Below are 23993 nucleotides of genomic sequence, written 5' to 3' on the forward strand. Positions count from 1 at the left end.
AGTCCATTTTTGAAGATTTTGAAGTACGGTTTCTGTCATAAAGTACAAAATAATACCTTTTAAATGATATATTGGTCACTACATATAAAGGTACATTTTTGAAGTTATGGTCAAAAGAAGCAAAAATTTTCTTATTATTCTCTTTATTTTCTTGACCTTTAATCGCAAATATCTCCGTTTGGCAAATATGGACTTATCGGTTTTTGCAAACAAACTCTTCATATTCTGATGGACAAATGTGTGTCAAGACCTGCTTGAGGGCTTTTTAAAAGCCCCATGCAATTCTAGTAGACTAACCTCATCATCACAACGTGTAACATGGCCTTGCCTGGGATAAGCATGTAATCTATGCAGTCACAGTGTGGACTGAGTTAGCATGCCAGGGGTGGTAATGAATCAATGATTAGTTTGATATAGGCAGGAATTCACCTTGCCTGTATACAAGGACCTGGTTGCCAACGCATTGTTGCCAATAGTTTACTGCACATGCGATGAAGTGAGTGTTTAAAAGTTATCATACACTGTACTTGTGCTTTCCACTGCAGTACTGTAATCACAGATGTATTTCTCTGATAAAGTACTCGCAATACTTTGATTACATTTTAATAAAGAGCGTACATGTAGGTGCACTACCAACTAAGCCTATTCATGTCCATGTTCCATAGTTTAAAAACAAAGCAGAAAAATAGAAATGTGGTTAATTAAATGCACACAATCATCTATCAGAATGTTTCGTTTTTTTTTTTAAAACAATGTGTGTGTGTGTGTGTGTGTGTGTGTGTGTGTGCTCATGCCGTTGTATGTTATAATACCATGTGATATTTAAATGTAACCACAAAATTTGGTGGCAGTGTGTCATAGTATGGTATATCTCCTCTATCAAGACATTCAGCCACAATGAGTATTGTATAGAGTCAGAAGAAATAGAAGGAAATGACAAACATATTTTTGACCCCAAACTAAGCCTTAGGGTCCTTTTGCTGCTGAAATTATCATGTAGTCCTTTTAAAATGGCAACATTGAATTTACTTTTAAATATTCTGTGCATTTGATTATTTTTTTTTGACAAAGATTGAATGGAACTGTATGATTCATTTTATCTGCACAAAATCAGAAAAGAATAAAATATACCAATTCTTTTTGAGTAATATCATTGTAAAAAGGGTGACTTCTACTAAAGTTTATGAGATTTAGAGGCTTTTTATGATTTTACAACAGAAAAAAAGCGACAATTTCCAACATACATGTATGGCTCAAATGAAAGACAATTATTTTGTTATCTAACCTATATGAAATACCAACTATGAATTCCTAGTAGATATAAAAATAAGATGCAGCACCAAACCGCAACAATTTGGGATCTAGGGCCCACTGGATAATCAAAGGAGAAAGAAAAAGAAATGCTCTTCACAGATACATGTAGCTCCTGAGGTACATTGTACAAACTTGCAAGCATTCCCTATAAAGTCTCTGCTTGAGGTTGTTTGTGACAAACATGTTTGTAGTGCATGCCCATCTTGCATCAAAGTAAATACAAACCCCATTGATTTATGTTGCTTCTGTGCTTCCCACAGTGTATGCAAGCATCATTGTCCTGCTGTCGGCAATGGTCACCACACTGACCACTCTCTCCATGTCGGCCATCTGCACCAATGGAGAGGTCAAAGGGGGTGAGTGAGCGCTACTTCCTCTGCCCTTCATCTGTCTTTCTATGCCCCTGGATACCTTTCACAATGATTAACTCTTTGTGTGCCCAGGCATGTAGCGTTAAACTTGCCAAGCATTTTCCATCATCATTCAGTAGTCCATCCAAACTTCACCTTGTTGTAGATTAGCTAGAAGCCTACTCACATGTAGCAATGTGCCTCAGTCCAACAGGAAGACCATGGTGACACAGAATGGATTAATCAAATTTACAGACTAGGTGATCTCTATTCACTGACAATATTAGATTCCAGACACCCATACCAAATAGCGACCGAAGCAAAGTAATGGTTAAACAGCCTCGGCTCGATTTGATTCATTTCAATTTCAACTGCAATCGAATCCCATGCAATTCATCTCAGTTGCATTCCACGCCATACCATTCAATTCAATATTGACATATTAATTTGATAAAGGGAGGGTTTGCAATGTACTATGCTGTTGCGCACAACCCGAGAGCAATGAATATTCCTTGACAACAGGAAAGTTTTTCCTACCTAGCAGCAACTAATTTATGTGTCGGGTTTGTCTGAAACACTTGACTCAAAATCCTGTTGAGCAGGCAAAAGATTTGCAAAATATACATATCACCTGGCATAATTATTCATTAATCAGGCATTCCATTCCATTCCATTTTATTCCATTTCATTCCATTCCATTCAACTCAATTCAAATCAGTGTATCATTTTTGTCAAGCACTATAAAAGACTGAGTAAGCAAGACTATGTGAAAGCCAGTGGCCTGGAGATCATGCCTCCAAACAGTTTATCTGCCCAGTCTGTCAAATGTTTTCATGTTTTTCATATTTTTCATAAGTGTTACTTTGTTCATTATTGTAAATTACTTATAGTGAAATCAGAATTATTATGTGAAAGAGAAATGCAGTTTGACAGAGACAGAGAGAAAGAGAAAAGAGGTGCTCCCTCAACAATTTTCTAGAAGCAACCCCTCCCACAAAAACAACAACAAAAAAGGCTTAAAGGGATGATATAGTATTGGTTGAGGTGAGGATTCAGCTTTTAACTTTTTGCGAGATACTTGGGAACCACTTTATGAAAATGTTAAAGAGCATTAAGAAGAATTCAAAGTTTATTTGATGGAAATCTGTTTTGAAATGGCAGAGACATAAAAAAAGTAAAACAAATCAAAACCATTCAAAAGGTTGATCTCACCTTTTTTTATCAGGATCACATTAGGGAAACAAAAGTTTTGCATCCATTTACATATTCATAGAAAAATAGTAGCCCTGTATAATTACACTTACTGATTTACTTTAAAATCATCTATAGTAAAGGAAATCGCTTCAGGCATCCACTTTTAGCAACATGAAACAAAATGTTTCTTTGATTCTGTATGTATATCTCTCATATTTCACCTGTATTGAAAGGTGTTAGCTGTTTACTGAAAGTGTTACATTGCATCCATAATTTGAGTGTGGAGATATGCTTACACTTTACCTTTTGCAAACCTCTCAAAATGCAGCAAAACATTAAATATGAACCTCAGGGGACTTGTTTAGGCCACTGCTGAGAAATTTGGAAGTCAACAGTTATCTACAATTTGAATAATGCACAAAACTCAACTACTCAGTAGTTCTGTGTGTCAGCCACACTTAAGCCTTTTTGTTGCAGTCTTCTGTATTTTTTTTTACCTATAAACACAAATGTAAAAGTATAAGAGCTGATGTAATAACATATAGAGTGTGTGGCAAGAATGTATATAGAAATGTTTGTAAGTTTTGATGAACTTTCTTCACAAAATATACATGATGGACACACATGCAGTGCATGGGTCTGCAAAGGTAGCCTAGTAATGTACTGGAATTTACGGTGAGCCCCGAAAAAAATTCAATTCAAAATCTAACGGTTAATAAAAAAGTACTAAATGTTACCTTCCACTTTCCAATACTTTATGGGAGTTTCTAAAATGATACTCTCTTCAACATACCACTGTATTTATACAACTCTTCATTTAAGGCATGCAAATGGGATTCCCTACCTTTAAATTATTATACAGCTTATGTGTGCCTATAAGAAGCTTATTTTTAATTCCTGTGTCAGATCACCCATGCTTATTTCTGAGTGAGAGCTGTTTACTGCCCCTCTTTGATAATAAAATAGATGCTTTATTGCCAATGAGTTCCGAAACATTGACTCAATATTGAAGCTGAGGAGCAGCTGTTTCGTTGAATTCCGCAAAGCGGCAGAGACGAATTCATGCTTATACCCCTTTCCCGCTGAAGAAAATCTTCCCCGGGGGCACCTGGGGGCACCCGGGGAACCCCGCAGTGTGAAAGGTCTCTCGGTTGATATCTAGGGGAAGCCTAGGTGAAACACCGATGAAATTTTGGGCAATTCTTACCCGAGAAGCGTCCTGGGTAAACTCCGATAGTTCAACGGGAGATCACCCGGTGGTTCACCGAGAGCGCCCAGCGTGAAAGGTTGTCTCGGTGAAACACCGGGGAAAATATGCAGATTATGTCAAAGGTCATGTTTTGTTTCTGGTCATGCACACGTTTTCAGCTAGCTAGCGCGCACTCGACCTCCCAAATCCACACGTACAGGGTACTAGTAATTCGTCTTTGTAAACATACACACGACACTACATAGTATGTCGTTTCGTGTGCAATGTGGCGTTCACAGTGCGACGGCATTGTTTTGCATCGTGCTGTGCATTGTATTGTTTAATTAGCACGCCGTGTATACAAAGCTGATATAGGTTTACAGTGTACTTGATCGATTTGATGCTTCCTCCTTCTTCGTCTTCCTCTAGTGTCTAGCTCTTAACTCTTCCAGTAAAGTCTGATACAGTCCGCCTCTTGCTTGATTTTTTCGAGGGAATTTTGCAAATGGCTGGAGTGTGGACCAAAGACGAAGAGAGACTGTTACTTCAATTACGTAGCGAGGCAGCAGTGAACGAAGAACTGAGCGGGACGTCGGCTGACGCTGCCGCGTACGATTCCCTCCTCCGAAAACTTGCTGAACATGGGATCGAAAAAACCAAATCGCAGATGCACAACAAACTCAAGTAGGCCTACATAAGATCACCCACGTTGCGAGCAGAAAACCCGTCTAGGGGAAAGTTTCACCGAGAGCAGTGTGAAACGACGGCACTGAAACTTTCACCGAGAGGTTCCCCGGTGAATTCACCGGGGAACCTCTCGGTGGTTCACCGAGACGGGCAGCGGGAAAGGGGTATTAGATTCATCAAGGTTAACCCTTCCTGACTATCTCGCAATTAGATTTAATTCAGCTCTCAATTTGTCGGAACGTATCACGTGTACAACACACACCGACAGACAAACAGTGAGACATGTCTTGTTGCAGCGATACATTATCACAAACTGTGCTTCAACTTCTGGAGTCCTGAAGAGGATATAATGGATGCAGACAATTCAATTTAATACAGATGTTTGCCAGAGGCAAGCCTAAATGTTGAATAGTTTTACCCCCGTGTGACATCACTGATTACATAAGCCCTGCCTCATATGCTCTGAGGACAGCTAAAGGTATTCATCTATAAGAGTGTGCACGGGGCTTTTGATGTGTGCACACACTGTGTGTATCGATAGTGGAAAACTGGGTTTTCTTCACTGTGTGCAGTGATCTGTGTATATAACTCAGTGCGTGGTGATGAAGAAGTTTTCTGCAGGATGCTAGATTCAAATGGCAAGATACTTCATACCTGCCCCACCCACCCACCCACCCCCCAAAATGGGAAATCTACAGAGCAGTTTATGTTTTTAACATACATTCATCCTGTCAGGTATGTTATATGCCTGTGAATATAGTACTTAGGCTAAAATATATCTCCAGAAAGTTTATCATAATAGGCAGGAGACTCTGAACATCAGTTGAATCTGCTTGTCTGTCTGTCTTTCTGTGTCTGTCTGTATCTATCTTTGTCTTCTCTTTCCCTGACTGTCCTTCTGTCTTTTTCTTTCTACATGTGTACCTGTCTAGCTTTTTTTTTGTCTGTCTTCCCCCTTTCTCTTATATTCTCTCTTTCTACTATATCTCATTCCAAAATTTCAGTTACCATGGTAACCTTGTTCTATGCCAATATACAGCATATAGTTTTTAAGAAGAGGTTTCAGCTTTGACTCTTCATCACTTCACTATTACATGACCCATTGATTGAATATCGGCAAATTCATGATTTGTCAGATTGCAAACCAAAACATCAGCCTGAGTAGTATTAAAAGAGAGTAGTATCAAATTAAAGTGTTATTAGGGAACACTCGCTGAGCAATTAGCCACAATGCACTCTATAATTTGTGACTGAACTAGATCTGCCGAGAGAGCAAGCAACTGCAAATGAAGCTAGTGTAGAGAGAGTGTATCTGACGTACCATGGACTCTGTCAGGTTTGATTAGCATAGAAGTCGAGCACTGCGAAGGTCTAATTAAGTGATTTCAGCAAGCCAACACAACATTATAGTCAGTGACGCTTTATAAAGTCCTACCTACAATGCAGTGGCTGTGTGGCTGCTTTCAGTTAGTGATTACAGTGTTCAGTTTGAGTTTGCCAGCTCAAGAGCTTTACACCCGTACTTTGATATCTACACAGAGCCATAAAAATCACTGCATGATAAAGTGGTCTAAAACAGGGGTGATGTACAATAGCAAAGATCCTCCATGACTATATTTGTCGCGAGAAACCTTTGTCTTGTTTGCATGTTCTGTAATTTAGAGGGGAATTAAACCCAAATTGTCAAGCACCTGGCAGATTGTCAATAACACACTTCCTTGCGCATGGCAGATTGTTGTTAGTATGTGGGAGTGCACATAGGGGTTACAACATGGTGCCATGCGCTGGTAAGTGTGTTAACGACAATCTGCCATGTGCACTTTTTTTGTTACGAAATTATGTGTAGATTGCATGAATGCAGGAATATCTGGAACACATCTAAATCAGTGAAGTTTGAGGAAAAACAGACTGTCCGTTCAAAAGTTGCGAATCTTTAAGTTTTGATACCACAGTCGCTGAATGAGAAGACTTGCGACAATTTCTTGTGTCACAATAGGACAATGTTATAAAGAGAAATCAACATATTATTTATATTTTTCTAGCATAATGAGATAACAGTTGACTTCATAACCTCTTTCAGGATTGTGGGGAACAATATTACCTATAACATATGTTAGTAACTGGTGGAAAGAATGTGGGTTTTCATTATCTAAAATTTAAAAAATAAATAAATATGGAATTCTCTTTATATTTTGTTGAATAATGTGAAGTAATGGTTACACATAGATTTTCAGAACTAGCAAGATCTACTTCTTAATACATTGACACAATCTTGTAGGCTTTGCTGTTTAATATAAATGCAAGCATGACAGAATTTGTAGTTGTTCATTTAATGTGCAGGACATGTACATGTAGATCCTATCAACCAGCAAAAAGACAAAAAATGCAGATGTAGAAACATCCACGTCCATATATTTTGATACATGAGAGAAACGGTCTAGCCTATATTCATCAGGATCATACGTGTACGTATGTTGAACGATCTGTCACACCGTTTCTCTTTCACACACCAAGGTGGTGCGTACTACATGATATCACGCAGTCTGGGACCGGAGTTTGGTGGCGCCATCGGCCTGATCTTTTCGGTCGCCAACACGATCGCCATTGCCATGTACGTGGTGGGCTTTGCAGAGACAGTTGCCCTCCTTCTTCAGGTAAGAAAACTCTCATAAATGTTGATTGCGGGTTTGTTCATGATAAACTGCTTTACAGTTGATGCTCTTTCCACTCACACTGTAACCATGTCTTAATATTTGTCACCTTTTTCTTTCTTTTTTGTAGGGAAGATGAAGTGTCATAAGAATGTCAAATTAATCCAGTAAAGTCCCCAAATACGCATTTCTGTGATGTCCTGCAGTGTAGAGTAACAGTGTAGTGTTACTATGTGAACATTTCCCCATTTACAATAAGTAGTTGTTTGAGAAAAAGGAGTTTAGAAGTTATGTAGAAGTGGAGTGATAGAAGTAGAAGTAGCAGTAGTTGTTTTTCTAATAGTAGTTGTTGTAGTAGTAGAAGCAGTTTGTTTGTCATGTACCATCAAGTATCTGTTGGAGTTGCAGTAGTGGTTATCATTGGCAATGTGTATGTTGTGTATGATACAGTGCTGTACTAAATTACAATGTGAAAGTTTTGCTCATCAAACAGGAGGACAGTGAAAAGTGAATTTCATGCTTGTCACTTCCCATGAGCCACCTGTGCCGAGTTTACAAAAAATTAATGAGTGGTTGATTAATTGAATTAGTAGTAAGCCAATTTTAAATGACTCTGCTAAATGTGTGCACTCATTGCATTTTCTATAAAATTGTAAGATGAATAGGCACTTTTCTGAATGAACTCCAATTCTCCTATATCATTGTGTTGGCAATTAGATTTTGAAGTTCATTTTCTCCCACATCGTCATTCATGTTGATTTTCTGTGGTGTGGGGAAATTGGGACTCATAGTTTGTGACACGTGTTGAGGTGATACATGATTCAATGAGGGGCTTTCTTTCACCGGAGGGGTAATGTGTCGTGAGCAGACATGCCAAGATGGGGAAGCTTGAGACCCTAATTCACCTCAAATTATGAGATTACTGAGCAAGGAGTGCAATGGGAATTTATATTCTGTCCTCCTCCTCCTCTGATCCAAGGAAGTACATGTAAACCCCACCCCTCCCCTCTAACTTTGGTGACTAAACTTAGACACTACGGCCCGAATTCACGAAGGTGGTACAAATGAAACCATGGTTTAAACCATGGACAAAAACTATGGAGCGCCAAGTGTCGCACGGAATATTTCGTTACAAAATTGGTCATTTCGTCGACAAAATGACCGTTTCGTTAATGAAATTATCATTTCGTGGACGAAATGTTCATTTAGTTACAAAATGTTGTCATTTCGTTACAAAATAATCATTTCATTGACAAAATGACTGATTTCGTAACGAAATATTCCATGCGACACTTGGCGCTCCATGGTTTTTGTCCATGGTTTAAACCATGGTTTCATTTGTACCACCTTCGTGAATTCGGGCCTACATGTATATTTATAATTCAAAGCACATCCCCTTCCCTGTGGTAATATTCTCACTTACAACTGTACTTCTTCTTCTTCTTGAGACTAAGGCTGTAATTATGAGATTTTGCATGCGAAGAAACACGGCTGATTTTGAAACTTGGTTCTGACACATGGTTTGACAGAGGAGCGTTCATACGAGTTTTTCCTAAAGATGTTTCTGGCCAGGCTCACTTGGACTCTGTCATTGCACATAGGTCTCCATTTGCCCATCTTGTCCCTTGGCAATTGGTCAAATATGGTGCTCGACTGTGACAGCATTTAAACTGTGTTTGATATTGCTGTTGCATTTGTAACTATCAAAATTTTGTCTTCACTGAAGCACGGTTTTGAATCGTACCTCCACAGTGCATTTTAAAACCATGTTTTAAATCATGGCTACCGTTAATGGTAAAATGTAAACCACAAAACATGGTTTGAAAACTCGTATTTCTAGTCAGAAACGTTTACTAAAAATGCACCCTGAGATATTACGCATTTGTTCCGAGACACATGTTTGACATAAGACATCAAGTAGCAATACACAACATGTAGAATTGTGACATTCAGCGTACCATAATGAACCAATTTTTGCAAGGACAATCAACCAAGTGAGGCAGGTATTCTGTCTCAACAGAGCTCGGTAGTACAGTAACTGGCGCATGACTCTGTTTGCCGAGTTTGCCATGGCAACAGGAATTTTGGTGATGAAGTCACATGATCTCTTGTAAAGATAGCATCGATTGCAAGCGGGAAAGGTTCTCAAGGGGAAGTCTAGGGCACTGCGAAGAAGGGATACCTTGTCTAGGTGACGCATTAGAGAGCTGTAATATGGGCAGGAACTAGTGATGAGAGCTGCGTGAGTCAGCCCACCGCTGATTGAGGGTCTCATCCCTAACCGCTTCAGGCTTTAAAAGTGAGCATGTCATGCAAGGTTTACCTTCCCCTCGCCCAGAGGCCAACATCACTAACCCTTGTCAAACATCACCATCTGCAATTAAAACCACTGCTGTAACACAGTCATTTTTGATGTAGATCTAATGTGAAATATGATGTATGTTCTTGTCACATATCTTGAATAATCCATCCATATCTTAATACTTAACAGTTTACTTCTTAAAATGCCTGCGCATAGATGCGGTGTCAAGTGTCTTCATGGTGCAAACTGGTGACAGTCTGCTCCAGTTCGCACATTGTTATCAAAATGCCAAGGCAAAGGATCACGAGATGACATAGATAGTGAAGATATCATTTCTTTCAATCTTAGCACGTGGAACCCACACGGTACTCTCTTATCAAATTGAAGTAGGCAGGAAGTGTAATAAACAGCCAGAGGTAATACCTAGTACAACAGGGGGGGAGGGGGGAATAAGGGGGTGCTTGGATCCTGAGCAGAAAGTCACTTTCTCACTGTAATGTGGGATTTTAACCGATATGCCACACAAACATCACCCCCACCCCAAGATACTGCATGCACAGACTACATCTAGTATTCTCATGTAGCTTCAGATTGAAAGATTTCGAAAGAAGCTTATTGCCGGAAACACTACAAAAGCCTCTGTCACCATTGATCTTTTCTTTAACTGTTATTGGAGGAGCACAACATTTTTCAAAACAGGAAAGAAAAGAGAGATAAAATGTGTACTATTTCTTCAAAATCGGTGGATTAGGTTTATGTGCATGATGACGAGATAACTACTGACATTTCCAGAACTGCTTTGTGAAACTGTGATAACTTTACTGTGGTTTGCTTGTCTATCCAGCTTGGCAGCTTTAGTCTTTCCTTTTCAAGTTTTGTTTCCAAATTGCAAATTTGTTTCCAAATTGCAAATTTGTTTCCAAATTGCAAATTTGTTTCCAAATTGCAAATTTGCTCCCAAATTGCAAATTTGCTCACCACAGAACCATATTCTACTTTGTCCGTTGAAATGTAGCAGGCAGTCTTACAGGGAGTGCAATTTATCGCTGTTTTCTGACTCAGTAAAGAATGACTATCCTATAGAATGTTGAAGACACATCAATTTTAATGCTTTCCAAGGCTAGAGCAGCTGTAATTTATTCATGATAGAATGAATGTGTACAATACTTGTGTAGAAGTGTAAAATGGCTTCATATGACAAGGGTGTGGCCTTCAGTTTGGCAACCACACCATCAATACTGTGAATTTTGTCACCTGACCTCGAGTTTTGATTTTTTCAAAACCGAATTTTTATTCCCCCCCCCCCCCCCAACCACCTTTGCAACCACAAGACCCTGTCAATAGTGAGATTCACACTGATGCAAATTTGTGGCATACAGATCTTGAGATTTGCGATTTTTGCCAGTGTGGACAATCCCACTGAATAACGTGATTAGCATCATGATCCAAATCCCAAGAAATCTTGCGATTATTTTGGAATTACTGCGATAATTCGCACTGCGACATGTGTGTGGATGCTATAGCAAAGAATTCTTGATAATTTTTTTTTTTTTTTGGGGGGGGGGGTCCCGTCATTCTGAACACACATGATTAAACAGCTCACGAACTCAAGGGCAAGGGTCAATATTAAGTTTTGGTGAATTTCATATACAGGATGCACAATTTGTTTGACAGATTATAGTAGTCAGCAATTAGCGGGATATGTCTGTCAGTCTGAACTATTGCAAAAACTCTTTGACATTTGGATCACGATCATTATCCTGCTATTTTGTCTGTGTGAATGTGACTATAAATCTCCCCTTCCCCTTCCCCTTCCCCTTCATCCAGCGGCAACTTTTGCGAAGCAAACTCTGTGCCAGCACAGAGCCAAACTGGAAATGTAGTAGAATATACAGTATAGCCTTATTACCCAGTGACTTCCCAACCGATAATTTTCTTAAATCCCGCCTGTAAAAAAAAACCCAACAAACAAAAAACAAACAAACACACAAACGAAAAAAAAAAAAACCACCCCAGGTTTCCTTTAAAAAGCAATCAAGTACCCCTGAGAAACATTTGTGCCTTACAAAATGGGGCATATTTTCAAAATTTATAGTCTATTATTCATTCCCCCTGATTTCATAAAGGCACAAATATTTCTCAAGGCAATGAACATTCATACCTTTTGTAATAGTTGTTTGTAATTATAAAGTTTATTCCCCTCAAATGTTGGCGCAATTAATGATTTCAAAACTCCTTCGTGCCATTAAAAAAAAATAATAATAACGTGTGTCGGTTGCAGCTCTCCCACACATGGGACCTCTATTGTATTGGCCCATCGAAGGGACAGAGTGTTTTGCCTCTTTAGGGGATGGCATGACAGCACAATACATGATTTGCTGTTACCAGCAAAACTCAATGAGATTCGAACCTACAGGTGCCAAAACTGGAGCAATTCGATAGCAAGGAGGCATGTACCTAGATACACAACCGACCTTGCTACAAAAGCCCACCCATATTCTTGTTTGCTGTACTTTGTATTGAATATATATCTTCTCCCTGTAACACTGCATATATTGTTTTTCACACATACTTATATTTCTTAGTTTATATTTCTCTCTCTATTATTTGTTTGTTTTTTTTTACCCACACATACATTCCTATATTATATATTTCTCTCTCTGTATATCTTTTCCACTCATACATAATGTATTCCTATCCCTCTCTGTATATTTTTTCACCCAAACATATATTCCTATATATTTCTCTCTCTCTGCAAACACAGGACTATGATGCACAAATGGTGGACCTCATAAATGATGTGAGAATCATTGGGGAAATCACTGTCGTCATTCTGCTGGTGATCGTCTTCATCGGCATGGCCTGGGAGGCTAAGGTAAATCATATACCTCATGACTTGTCTCATTTTGATTAGAAATTTGAAATGGTAGTAGTCAAAAATTGTGCATTTTACATAGAACACTTGTAGCATGTGATTACAGAAATCATTGTTTGTTTTTGAGGAGATGGAGGGGTACGGGAGGAATAGGGGTGCTCTTCTTGATTAAAAAAAATAAAATTCACTATGATATATATAAAGTAATGTGTAATGTCCTACTCAAATGTGACAATGTTGTCTCATACACTCTGACTCATTGCCTGCATTGTATTTGTTCTCATGTGGCAATGTATTACCAAAAGTTTTAGCATCTCATTTTATGCATTGTTGATATTGCCTGCCTTTCATATTTCATAAAGTCATGTATTTTAATATGACATTCGAGTATGAATTTTGTGTTCACATGGTTTGTCTGTCAGGGGAAGTTTCATTGCTTGCTACTGGTGGTGATGATATTCACTGGTTATGAATGAAGTATATTTCACTCCAATCCAGTTTATTTATTTGTCTAGTTAGTTAGTGAGTTAATTAGTTAGTTAGCTATTTATGTGTAGTTACATTTTGTACGTGTAGTTAGTTACTTGGTTGTATATTTATATATTTATTTACTTTTTATTTTTTTTTTTTAAATTTATTCATTTATTCATTTGTTTACCTATCTCTTTCTCTTTTTCATTCAGATTCAGCTAGTTTTGCTGGTAGTACTCAGCATCGCCATCTTCAACATGGTGATTGGAAGCTTCCTTCCTCCCACAGCGGCAAAGGCAGCGAGAGGCTTTACTGGGTACCAAGGTGAGCTGGATTTCTCTCCACTGGTCCCCTTCTGCTCTGCTGCAGCATCCAACCAATAATTTGCATAGATGCTGACCAGCACAATGGATGTATCCATGGCTGGGATTTGGAAATGCCATGATAGCTAGAATGGCAGTAATTGCCAAGAGGGTGTCACAGGCCTTTCCATCAGGGGGACATTTCATGAAGCGATTTGTCCGACATATTTATAGGACAAATTTGCATTCAGCCACTCAGATGCAAGGATGTCAGTAGCTAACAGTTTGTCAGAAAAAAAAAAAAAAAAAAAAAAAAATCTTACAAAATGCTTCATGAAATACCCCCAGGTCGGCAGGTCTGCAGTGATTTCCCCACCCCCCCCCCCCAAAAAAAAAAAAAAAAAACTGAGTCAACAATTATTGTGACATCATGCAGTTTGGGTTAGGTTCTATTAATAGCGCAATCTTTTGTGCAAGTTAGCTTTGTCACTTGGCATTGAGGAAGGGGAAAGAAAAATTGCATGCATCATGCCATTATTAAAGTGCTGTGAGGTAGTCGCAGTGTATGTGCTCACCATCAATAGGGGATGCTTGTATAGTACTTGTTTGTTTTTCATTTAGAAGAATAATGGGAATCGTACTCCAAGTCTTTTGCCATTATCACCAGCTCTTCTTCATCCTCCTCCTTCCCCTCCACCACCAATTTGGGATGAAAAATAGGAAATATGTCGAGGGGTATGGGAGAGATAGTGATTACTGTAGCTCCCCTGATGAAATTATTGTGTTATCTGTTTAAAATAGCATGTTTGATAGGCTAATTTGTTTTTTCCATTTTTTTCTTTGAATCTGTGTGGATAACAAACAAGTATCATTGAAGATGAAATTCTATTTGAATTGAAATTGAAATTGTTCTTTCTATGACAAATTTGACATTTCTGATATCCATTTACTGTACTTATATGTATTCTTTTCTTTTATGCCCCTTTTCCTCCCCATTATGAACATGCACACAAACATGCACACATTCAAACATTTACACAACACAACAAACATACATTCACACACACACACACACCCAACTCAATGCAACACAATTTATACATTCACAAACACACATTCCCTGCCATCAATGGGGCACATGCATGTTATGTATATAATACATATACACATGCATTATATACAACTGTAGGTCTACGCTGTATTTTTATCTTTTGATACTCTAAATCAATTGTTTTTATTTTCTGCTGTAATTATTTATGTGTTATTAGGTGTTGATGGAATATTTTATTTTGAAAGAGAATTGTATTTGTGGTATTCGAATATGTAATAAGGCTCATTTTTTTTTTTTTTTTGTGGATAGACTGTTTAAAGTAAATGATTATTGTATCATATTGTATTGTTTCGTTTGTATACATAATATTATGTATTTACATCAAGAACACGCAATTCAGCCTTTGGGCTGCTATGTATTTTCCTTTTGATGAAATAAACCAATATCTATCTATCTATCTATCTATTTATCTATCTATCTGTCTATCTATCTATCTATCTATCTATCTATCTATCTATCTGTCTATCTATCTATCACCACCGCCGCCACCCCTGTGCAGCTGATGTGTTTGTGGAGAATCTCAAGCCAGGCTTTCAGGACGGAGAGTCCTTCTTCTCCGTGTTCTCCATCTTCTTCCCAGCTGCCACCGGTATTCTGGCCGGTGCCAACATCTCCGGCGACCTCAAGGTAAGAATCGCTTCAAGTGAAGGGCTCGTCTTTCCAAGTGAACTCACTGTGCATGCCAAACTCTTTCTATGTTTAATACACAGGGGCCTGTTTTATAAAGAGTTGCGATTGACCTTATGCTCGATATATGGAGCGTAACTTGTTGAATCGAGTATAAGTTCGATATTGAGCGTAAGCCCTGTTTCATAAAGGCACTCACGCTTGATTTCAAGAAAAATCAAGCATAACTTTCAGTAGGTTGAGCGTTACTCGCAATCAATTGCAAAGCTGTTTATGAAACGCAATTTGCCATTGATTGCAACTTATGCTCAATCTTTATGAAACAGGCCTCAGTTGTCATATCAGCTGGGGTATTTTTCAAGCTCTTTGGCACAGATGTCTGGAAACCATGGGTGGTATTCTGAAATCCTTCCTAGGAAAAATTCCTTCCTAAGTCAGGATTTTTCCTAAGTGGTGGTCTGAAAATCTTCCTAAGTTTCTTCTTAAGTAAACTTAAAAAGAAACTTAGGAAGGGGGCGGGAATATGCAAATTTTGATTTAGGAAGAAGTTGGTATTCTAGAATTCACTTCGGAAAGAAGTTTAGGAAGATATTCAGGAAAGCTCCACCCCTGTCCTAAGTACATTGTTAAGAATAGCGAGATGCAAAACATTGTGATAGGCACGCTTGTCAATCACTACGCGGAACATGTACTTTGATGCGTGAAATGGGTGTGAGAAAGGGAACATGCCGCGCACACATGTATTTGACCCTACGTCATAGTAATATGCGATTGTAATTGGTTGGTTCCTTATGATACGGCATATTGTTTTGGCTTAAGAAAGGATATGGATATGGGATAAGGATGGCCTAATTTGCATTAAGAAGTGCCTAGGAAGAAATTTCAGAATGCCAATTCTGTCTTTCCTAGGCACTTCCTAAGTTTCTGACGTAGGAAGAAACTTGGGAAGAAACTTGGGAAGATTTTCAGAATGCCACCCTAAGTGTCAATGGACAGGGATTATCTAATCCCCCTAAACCGGATTGGATCACCTCTTGTACTATGACATCTTTAAAGCCTGAGTGGGTCATCTAACTTTTGATATCAAGTTTGGGTGGATTAGCCAAGGATAGATGAAAGAGCTTGACAGATCACAGTGAAATGTCTTACCACATTTTTATGTTAAGTGTGTAACAGTTAGGCAGGCTGAACACAAAAATGAAGGAATTGATTAGCCCCACCACATTACAGTATTTCCCCTATGTCCCTTCGTGCTTGATTTCTGAGGCTTAAAGTTGTGTATGGCATTTGATATGCTTAACTTGTATGCAGGAACTCTCTTCTAATCATTGCATTTTTCCTTTGTTTTGATACTTTTTAATTTTTATTACCTTTTCAGTTTTGTTTTTGGCCTATTTGTTCTTATGCGTTACAAGTGGTTTTAGTTGTCATTGTCTAAAGCACAACTTTTAGAACTCCTTACAATTTTCTTATATTTTTTTTTTTCATTCCTTTTTTATTATCATTCTCTTTTTGGCCTGAGTTTGAATGGTACATAATTTCTGTGACCTGAATGGATGTAGCGAAAGTGTTTATGAACAGTCGGGTTTGTCCTGACACATGTTAGTCCTTTTATTGTCGCCCTACTGTTAATGTTAGGAAGTAATAGGGGAAAGAGATTGGGCAGATTGGGCGGACCGGTGTTACAATAGGAAGCGGGCAATTGTCTGGCGATGGTAGATAGAATGGGCCAACCATTGGCTGTATTCCAACTGGGTGTGCATGCAGGTGGCTTGAGGAAATATCAGGGGGTATATGTCTGGATTGTACAGAGCGCAGCTGGTGGCATGTATACACAAAGCACAATGGAGTGAGCACAATGGTATGATTATAGTCAGGAAGAGATGAAAGAGAGATACCGAAGTACAGAGAGGTTATCCTGGGCCTCATTCCGTATATACCAACTTTAATAGTTTTAATGTTAGCCAAATGCACTTCTAGTGTACCGGTATTGTCTGTAAAAACTGTTGGTGAGAGTTCAATTTTTGTGAATTTTGCTATTCACTGTTGGGCCAGGAATTTATGAAAATATTTGTGAATGGACTGGCATTAACCCGCTGAAGACGGGTTGATTTCGCTGCAACATGCATTTCCCATAGACACTTGCCCAAGCATACTCGGGACTCGTCCCCAACGGGTTAATGCCCTTGCGACAAGCCTCGGTGTCAAATCGTGATGCACAACATTTTGTGAATATGTCTGTGACCCCTGTGTTTCCAAATATCTGTACACGTAAAAAGCAGCTGTTACAGCGCTCGGTTTTCCGAGCTCATGTTTCTATTTCTTTTATGATGTGGTCATGTACTTGTCTTTTAGCAACCACTGGAAGGGAATGACAGAAGAGATTACAGCAGGGGGTGACCTGAAAGGAATGAGATTACGGTTGGGAGTGGAACTAAACTAATGAGATGACTATAGAATATATTCTTTGATTAATGATATTATTTTAGAGAGTGATCTAAAATTAATGCGATTAGGGTAGAAAGTGATTTAATGTTAATGGATTGTATACAGAGAGTGATGTAAAACTAATGATATTACTACAGAGAATGATCTGAAATTAATGAGATTTGCATAGAGAATGATTCAATGTTGATGAGATTGGTACAGAGAGTGATCTAAATCTAATGAGATTACTATGAAGAGTGATCTGAAATTGATTAGGTTACTGACTCCTCCATTGACTTTACACAGGAAAAAACTCTCTTAAGAATCAACCTGAGTTTTCCTCAGGTAAAAAGTTTTATAAATGCGACAGGCCCCTGATGATTTTGTAATGCCCAAAGCTCACTTGAGGTGAACTGGACCATTTGGCAACCGACCATACATTCTGAAAACCTGGAGTGGGTATGAGAAAGCTCTTTCCTGTAGGCTGCCTGCGATGATAATGGGTGTTTAGGGGTCAGCTAGTGCAACATCTAGTTTCAGAAGGTTCACTTTATACCCATGACACTTTTATAGCATGTCAGAAGAAATTTATTGACCTGATAGTGTGCCAGTAAAGAGTGATGTGAAACAATGTGGAATTGAAACAAGTATAGAAGAGGTTAAACATTTCAATAGTCACAGCAGTTAAAGCTGACCCTTAGGTTTAGAGCACAGCTTGCTATGTATACTGTATATTTGTGTTACGAGATTTATGTGTGTGCGTGTGTGTGTGTGTGCATGCAGGGAGGTTGGTTGCGGGTGCAGGGATTGGGAAAGAGTATTAGGTGATCGTCTGTAAATGCCATATATTTCCGAAGGGGGGGGGGTATTTTTGTGAATTATACAAGTCATTTGCTTTTTCAAAATTCAACAACATGCAAAAAAAAACCCCAAAACTCTGATCCCAACATAAATGCAACATGCGCATAAACATTTCTCTGTTCATTACTGTACTTCACGATTGTGAATTTAACCACTTGCAAAATTGTGGGAAAGTCCTGATTCACACAAAATTTATAGACTCACTAGTAAATACATGGCATATCTAGTAGTTGGTCTACCTTGACCTTTGACCCTCAGCAACCTTTTACATCAATTATTATCTGCCATACAGCAAAGAAAAGAATAAATTGCATGTTTATGGCAAATGTATTGATTATCACTGACCACAGGACTTTGTGCATTTGCAGTGTGTTATCAAATGTCAACGAGGGGACTACCAAATTTTGATTTAAATGATATTGATGTAAAAGAAAAGAAACTACAGATTTGTAAAAATGTCAACAAAATAGCATTGTTAATCACATTTTATAAAAATGAGAACAGTTTGTAACTGTAAGTCAAGACAGTTTTTCCTGAGAAATGTGATTATTTCATGCTTACTGAATGACCAAACGTACAATTTATGCTTTGCGTGAATTTGTAAGAGGAAATCATCTGCACGTACCATAGCAGCGGAGTATGTGTTTACATCACACTTCATCTCTACATCTTGAGTTTTGAAGAAAATGGTGTTAAGTATAACAACATTTTACTAACACACTGAATGAAAAGGGGAAGAAAAGAGGGAAAAAAGTGTAGTTTACATGACCACTGTAAGAAGTCTTTAAAGTTGAAATCATTCTTGTTTTTTTGACTGATGATCCTTTGTTGTTTTCCTTCTAGGATGCTCAAAAAGCCATTCCAAAGGGCACCCTCCTAGCCATCCTGATATCCTCCATTATCTACGTGGGTCTCTCCTGGTTGATCGGCGGCTGTATGATCCGCGAGGCGTCCGGCATCGTCAAGGATGTCGCTTTTGGAAACGTCTCCACCGTGTGCTTCAATGGCACGATGGATTGTCAGTACGGTATCATCAATGACCTCGCTGTGAGTCGCAAAATTTGGGGAAAATTTACGGAGAGATCAAAAATGCAAAAATAATTATTACGGTGTAAACAGATTGAGTCGGAAGATTGATATACTGTCTTTTGAGACATAAACTCTTGATCAATTATTGTTGAGGATTGAAGAGATTGTTTTGACAATCAGTTAGTTTATTTAAATTGGTTTGTGTGTACTACATAGACTGTTGTGTACATTGTATGGTTAGCCATTGCCTACAGTGAATGGCAGTAGGTTGTCTCAAAACTTCATAAAACCACAACTGCTATGACTTTGACTTTTTTTTTTACCTAGTAGAGAAGATATTACTTACAGTGTATCTGAGGGTCTGTTAATACCTGTGTGATACGTGATGAGTTCAGTAAACTTTTTCAGCTCTGTCTTGTTTTATTATTATTATTATTATTCTTTGGTGATGCAGGAGAGATAGAGAAAGTATCATGCTTTGTGCAACTTGATAGAAATAGTCACCCGGTCAACTAACTGTTGATAATAAAAGCTTCAAATTGCAAATTTTACGAACAATTTCATTGCTCAAGAAAATTCATAGCATGAGAATGGATTGTCTGATTTTTCTCAGCCTGCGCTGATGTGTTTCTGCTAATATTTAAGCATCACTGAATCTTCACATACACAGTGTATGTTTGGGGTATTTTCTCCTTTTTGACAAAGAGACACATTCCATGAATGTGTGGATTTGCAAATGATGTTTCTGTACTGCTGCCATATACACATTAATTGTTACTCTCTTTTTCTTTTTTCTTTTTTGTTTCTTTAAATTTCAGGCAGCCAAGGTGATCTCAGCTTGGATGCCCTTGGTACTGGCAGGCATCTTTGCTGCTTCCCTCTCCTCAGCCCTGGCAAGTTTGGTCAGTGCACCTAAGGTGTTCCAGGTGAGGACCAGCGTGCAACCCTTTTTTTTTGTATAGGGGGTCAAATACTGTTTGAGCTGAAAGTTTCGCTGTGGTTTCATTTTCACAAATTTTGCAAATCGCGTTTGGACCGCAAAAGTAACATGTGAATATAAAAACATGTCATCAGGCTATGACAGAGCTGGATTGCACTCAGCATGTATTAACTACTGTACATTTGTAGGTCTAGCATGTTGCGTGGGTCATGACGTGGCGATACCTCTTGGGCATATTACATCATGCTAGTACAGGACTTCAAATGCAAAACACACTTCATATTGTGTTTGTCTGTACATGGAACCACCAAGTAAAAACATTTAGTGGTGGCCCGTATTGTCACTTTCTACTCATTCTTACTTTATTTTTTTTTGAAAGGTGAAGTAAAAATTATAATAGATCCTTGCAACTGCAAAATTGGCAATATGCCAAAAATGTCCTACAACTAGCAATTTGTGAAAATATCTGTACACAAAAATCTTAGCTGGTACAGTAACCCAACCCATGGAATAAGTCACACAGAGTTGAGGAGTGTCACTCCAAGCACCAGAAGAAGTGATTGACATCAGCTGAGGGCTAGATGGATGTTAGCACAGTTATAATGTCTGTGGCTTTTAGGCCTTTCTACTTCTCAACCACAATATCCCCTATGTCATAAGGCCAAGTAAACATGTAAACTGTGCAGTTGTTATTGTTAATGTTAGATTGTTTAACCTGTTTAGGATGAGTCCTGAGTATACTCGGGCAAGCGTCTATCTGAAATGCATGTTATAGCAAAATCAAACAGTCCTCAGTGGGTTAAAGAGTGTTTCCCTCTTAGCACGTAGCCCAGATGTTCTTCTTCTTTTCGTTGCAGGCTGTGTGTAAGGACAAGATCTTCCCCAAAATTGAGTTCTTCGCCGTCGGTGTTGGACCGGGGGATGAACCCAAGAGGGCGTACATCCTCACTTTCTTCATTGCAGCTGCATTCATCGCTATCGGTAAGAAATGATGGGAAATGAATAAAAAAGAAGATACCGTGTATATGCATCTATATAATGTTTATTTCCTTTGTGACATGTCAACTTTCCACCCTCCCCCCTCCCCCCCCCCCCCCCCATTAGAAAAAGATGAAAAAGAATAATATCTCAATATTCTGGTAACCGCATTGTCTGTGTCTTCCCTTCATGCCTACTCAAAAAACAGTTGATTTTTTAAGAGTAACTTCAGAAGGGCTTGTCATATTGTAATGGTTTGGTCTTGATCTTGTCTAGTTGGCCACAAGGACAAAAGATCATTTCCTAACCTTCTTCAGATGAACATAGCTAACACGATTTTAAGTACTGCAGTATTTTTTATTCTTTTTTTTTAGAAAAAGAAAATACTTACATTTTAAATATCAACAGGCAATATTGAGTGTAACTAATTTGCCATCTCTACTTGCAGGTGATCTGAATACTATTGCACCACTCATCTCAAACTTCTTCCTTGCCTCCTACGCACTCATCAACTTCTCTTGTTTCTCCGCATCTTTGGCCAAGTCACCTGGTATGTCATCCGTTTCCATAACAGTCAGTGGTTGGAATGAACTAGGACAGACAAAACTAGTTGTTTTGGATTGAATTTGTGAATTTGTGTTTACACGACGCTAAGGAGGCAGCACAGAATGGTCAGCTTTAAGTTCCCTTTGAAGAACTAAAGCAATGAGGGCCAAGTGCCTTGCCTCGGGGCATGACCGCTGCAGGGAGGAGACTTGAACCAGGGACCTAATGATTGATAGTCTGTAACATGATCCACTGAGCTACAACAGACCCTCATGTTTCCAGTTACTGTGAAACAAAAGTAGGAGTATAATTCATGTAGCTCACAAGCACATGACTCATTGTTACAACTGCCTTCTTTTGGCAGCCTGCATTTTTTTTTTTCAAAACTTCTCTTTTCCTGTCTTTTCTAGAACAATTTGATTATTTTAGTTGGAAGTTCTGATTCCTAGAAGGTCTTTTTGCTACAAACTGGGTAACAGTGAGAGATAACACAAACTTTACACATACACTGTAATTTGTGCAAATTTGTTCCAGTTATTGGCTGTGTTTTGATTTGTACAAGAAGATTTTTTTTTTCCTTCATACTTCCAACTTATCCATTTCATATACTTATTTTTTTTTTTAATGATAGAGCCCATAGATATGACACATTAGGCCATATATTTTTTAACTATACTATTGTGTTCTTTGGGGTTTTTTGTTTGCTTGTTTGTTTGTTTACTTTTTTAGATTCGAGCTATTCTTTAAACAAGGCTATTAACTATTAATTCTTGAGATTGTACATATGCTGTACCACTTTGCCATTCTGGTTCTGTACTGCAACTTGTAGGAAAAGCTGCAACACAGCTGCACCACATGTAACTGAAAGCACTTCACCTTTTAATAGAAAAGGCAGAAGAGAAAACTGTAGTCACCCACTAGCAGTAAGTTTGTGTGAAGCACACACCTATGACACCAACTGTTTCTCTTTTCTCCCTCTTTCTTTCTCTCGTTCCCCACATCCTTCCTTCTGTCCATCCAGGCTGGAGGCCTGCATTCAAGTACTACAACATGTGGGTGGCCCTCGTGGCCTCAGTCATCTGTGTGGGGGTCATGTTCCTCATCAACTGGTGGGCAGCTCTCCTGACCATCGGCATCGTTTCTGGACTCTACCTCTATGTGCATAGCACTAAACCAGGTCTGCCCATCTTATTCCTTGATTTGCAGAAGAAGGAATGAAGTAGAATCAATTTAGTCCATTATCAGTCAATTGTTATGTCACTTGATCACGTGGTTTGTCAGTCAGTTATCCAGTCAGTCAGCTAGTCAGTCAACTTTTTGGGACCATAATCAGCATTTTGAAATTTGATTAGTGCAAAACATGATTGCGTCCAAGCTCATTTTGACATAAATGCCGTTTCGAAACGTCGCTTTAAAACGCATGAAAAGGTGCCTTTATAATCGGCAATTTTACCTAATAACGTTTCATGGGGAAGTATAAACACAAAGTCACATATATACACGTTTATATAATGCCAGCTCAATGCCTTTTCAATTCACATGAAAGCCAGGCCTGCCGCCCTTTTGATTACTACGCAATGTATAATTTGCAGGTACTGTGCTCTTTAGCTCGAGCTCCATGTTGGTACATACTGTAACAGGAAAAAATGTAAGTGTTGACACGGCAAGAGTCAAACAAAAAAGTGAAAATGTTTTATCCTCTTAACCAACAGAAATTAACTGGGGATCTTCCAACCAAGCCTTTTTGTACAAGCGAGCTCTGCAGACAACTATAAAACTTGGCAATGTGCCAGAACACGTGAAGACCTTCAGGTAGGTATTGTTATTCTTTCAAGGCTTAGCCACTATTAAAACACCCTTCATAGGTTTGACAGTCACTTTAATTCCCAGATTGTATGAACACTGATACAGCTATTAAGCTCATTTGGTTTACTCTCGATTTCATGTAATGACCATTTGGTCTAATAGTTACTTTGGCAGATTGTCATTTCGCCTAATGACCTAATGGTCTAATTGCCACCTCATTTTTCTAAGACTTATACTTGGTGATAGTGGACCAATTGAACAATCATGTATACTGTAAAACGAGGAATGTTTGTGTGCATTTTAATTTCGCGAATTTCGCTAGAGCCAAGATTC

At 38.6% G+C, this 23993-nt stretch overlaps 1 protein-coding gene across 1 annotated transcript in view; it reads left to right on the forward strand.

Moving 5' to 3' along the window:
- LOC140230350 (solute carrier family 12 member 2-like) overlaps positions 1-23993 on the forward strand; it is a 53856-nt gene that overhangs the window by 18080 nt on the left and 11783 nt on the right. The window contains exons 5-15 of the mRNA XM_072310498.1: positions 1575-1670; positions 7249-7388; positions 12452-12562; positions 13246-13357; positions 14946-15073; positions 19205-19408; positions 20209-20316; positions 21188-21311; positions 21757-21858; positions 22876-23031; positions 23567-23666. Coding sequence (XP_072166599.1) covers positions 1575-1670; positions 7249-7388; positions 12452-12562; positions 13246-13357; positions 14946-15073; positions 19205-19408; positions 20209-20316; positions 21188-21311; positions 21757-21858; positions 22876-23031; positions 23567-23666 — 1381 coding nt within the window. The remainder of the gene's footprint in view (positions 1-1574; positions 1671-7248; positions 7389-12451; positions 12563-13245; positions 13358-14945; positions 15074-19204; positions 19409-20208; positions 20317-21187; positions 21312-21756; positions 21859-22875; positions 23032-23566; positions 23667-23993) is intronic.

This window comes from Diadema setosum, chromosome 7, assembly GCF_964275005.1.
Source record: "Diadema setosum chromosome 7, eeDiaSeto1, whole genome shotgun sequence".
Classification (NCBI taxonomy): domain Eukaryota; kingdom Metazoa; phylum Echinodermata; class Echinoidea; order Diadematoida; family Diadematidae; genus Diadema; species Diadema setosum.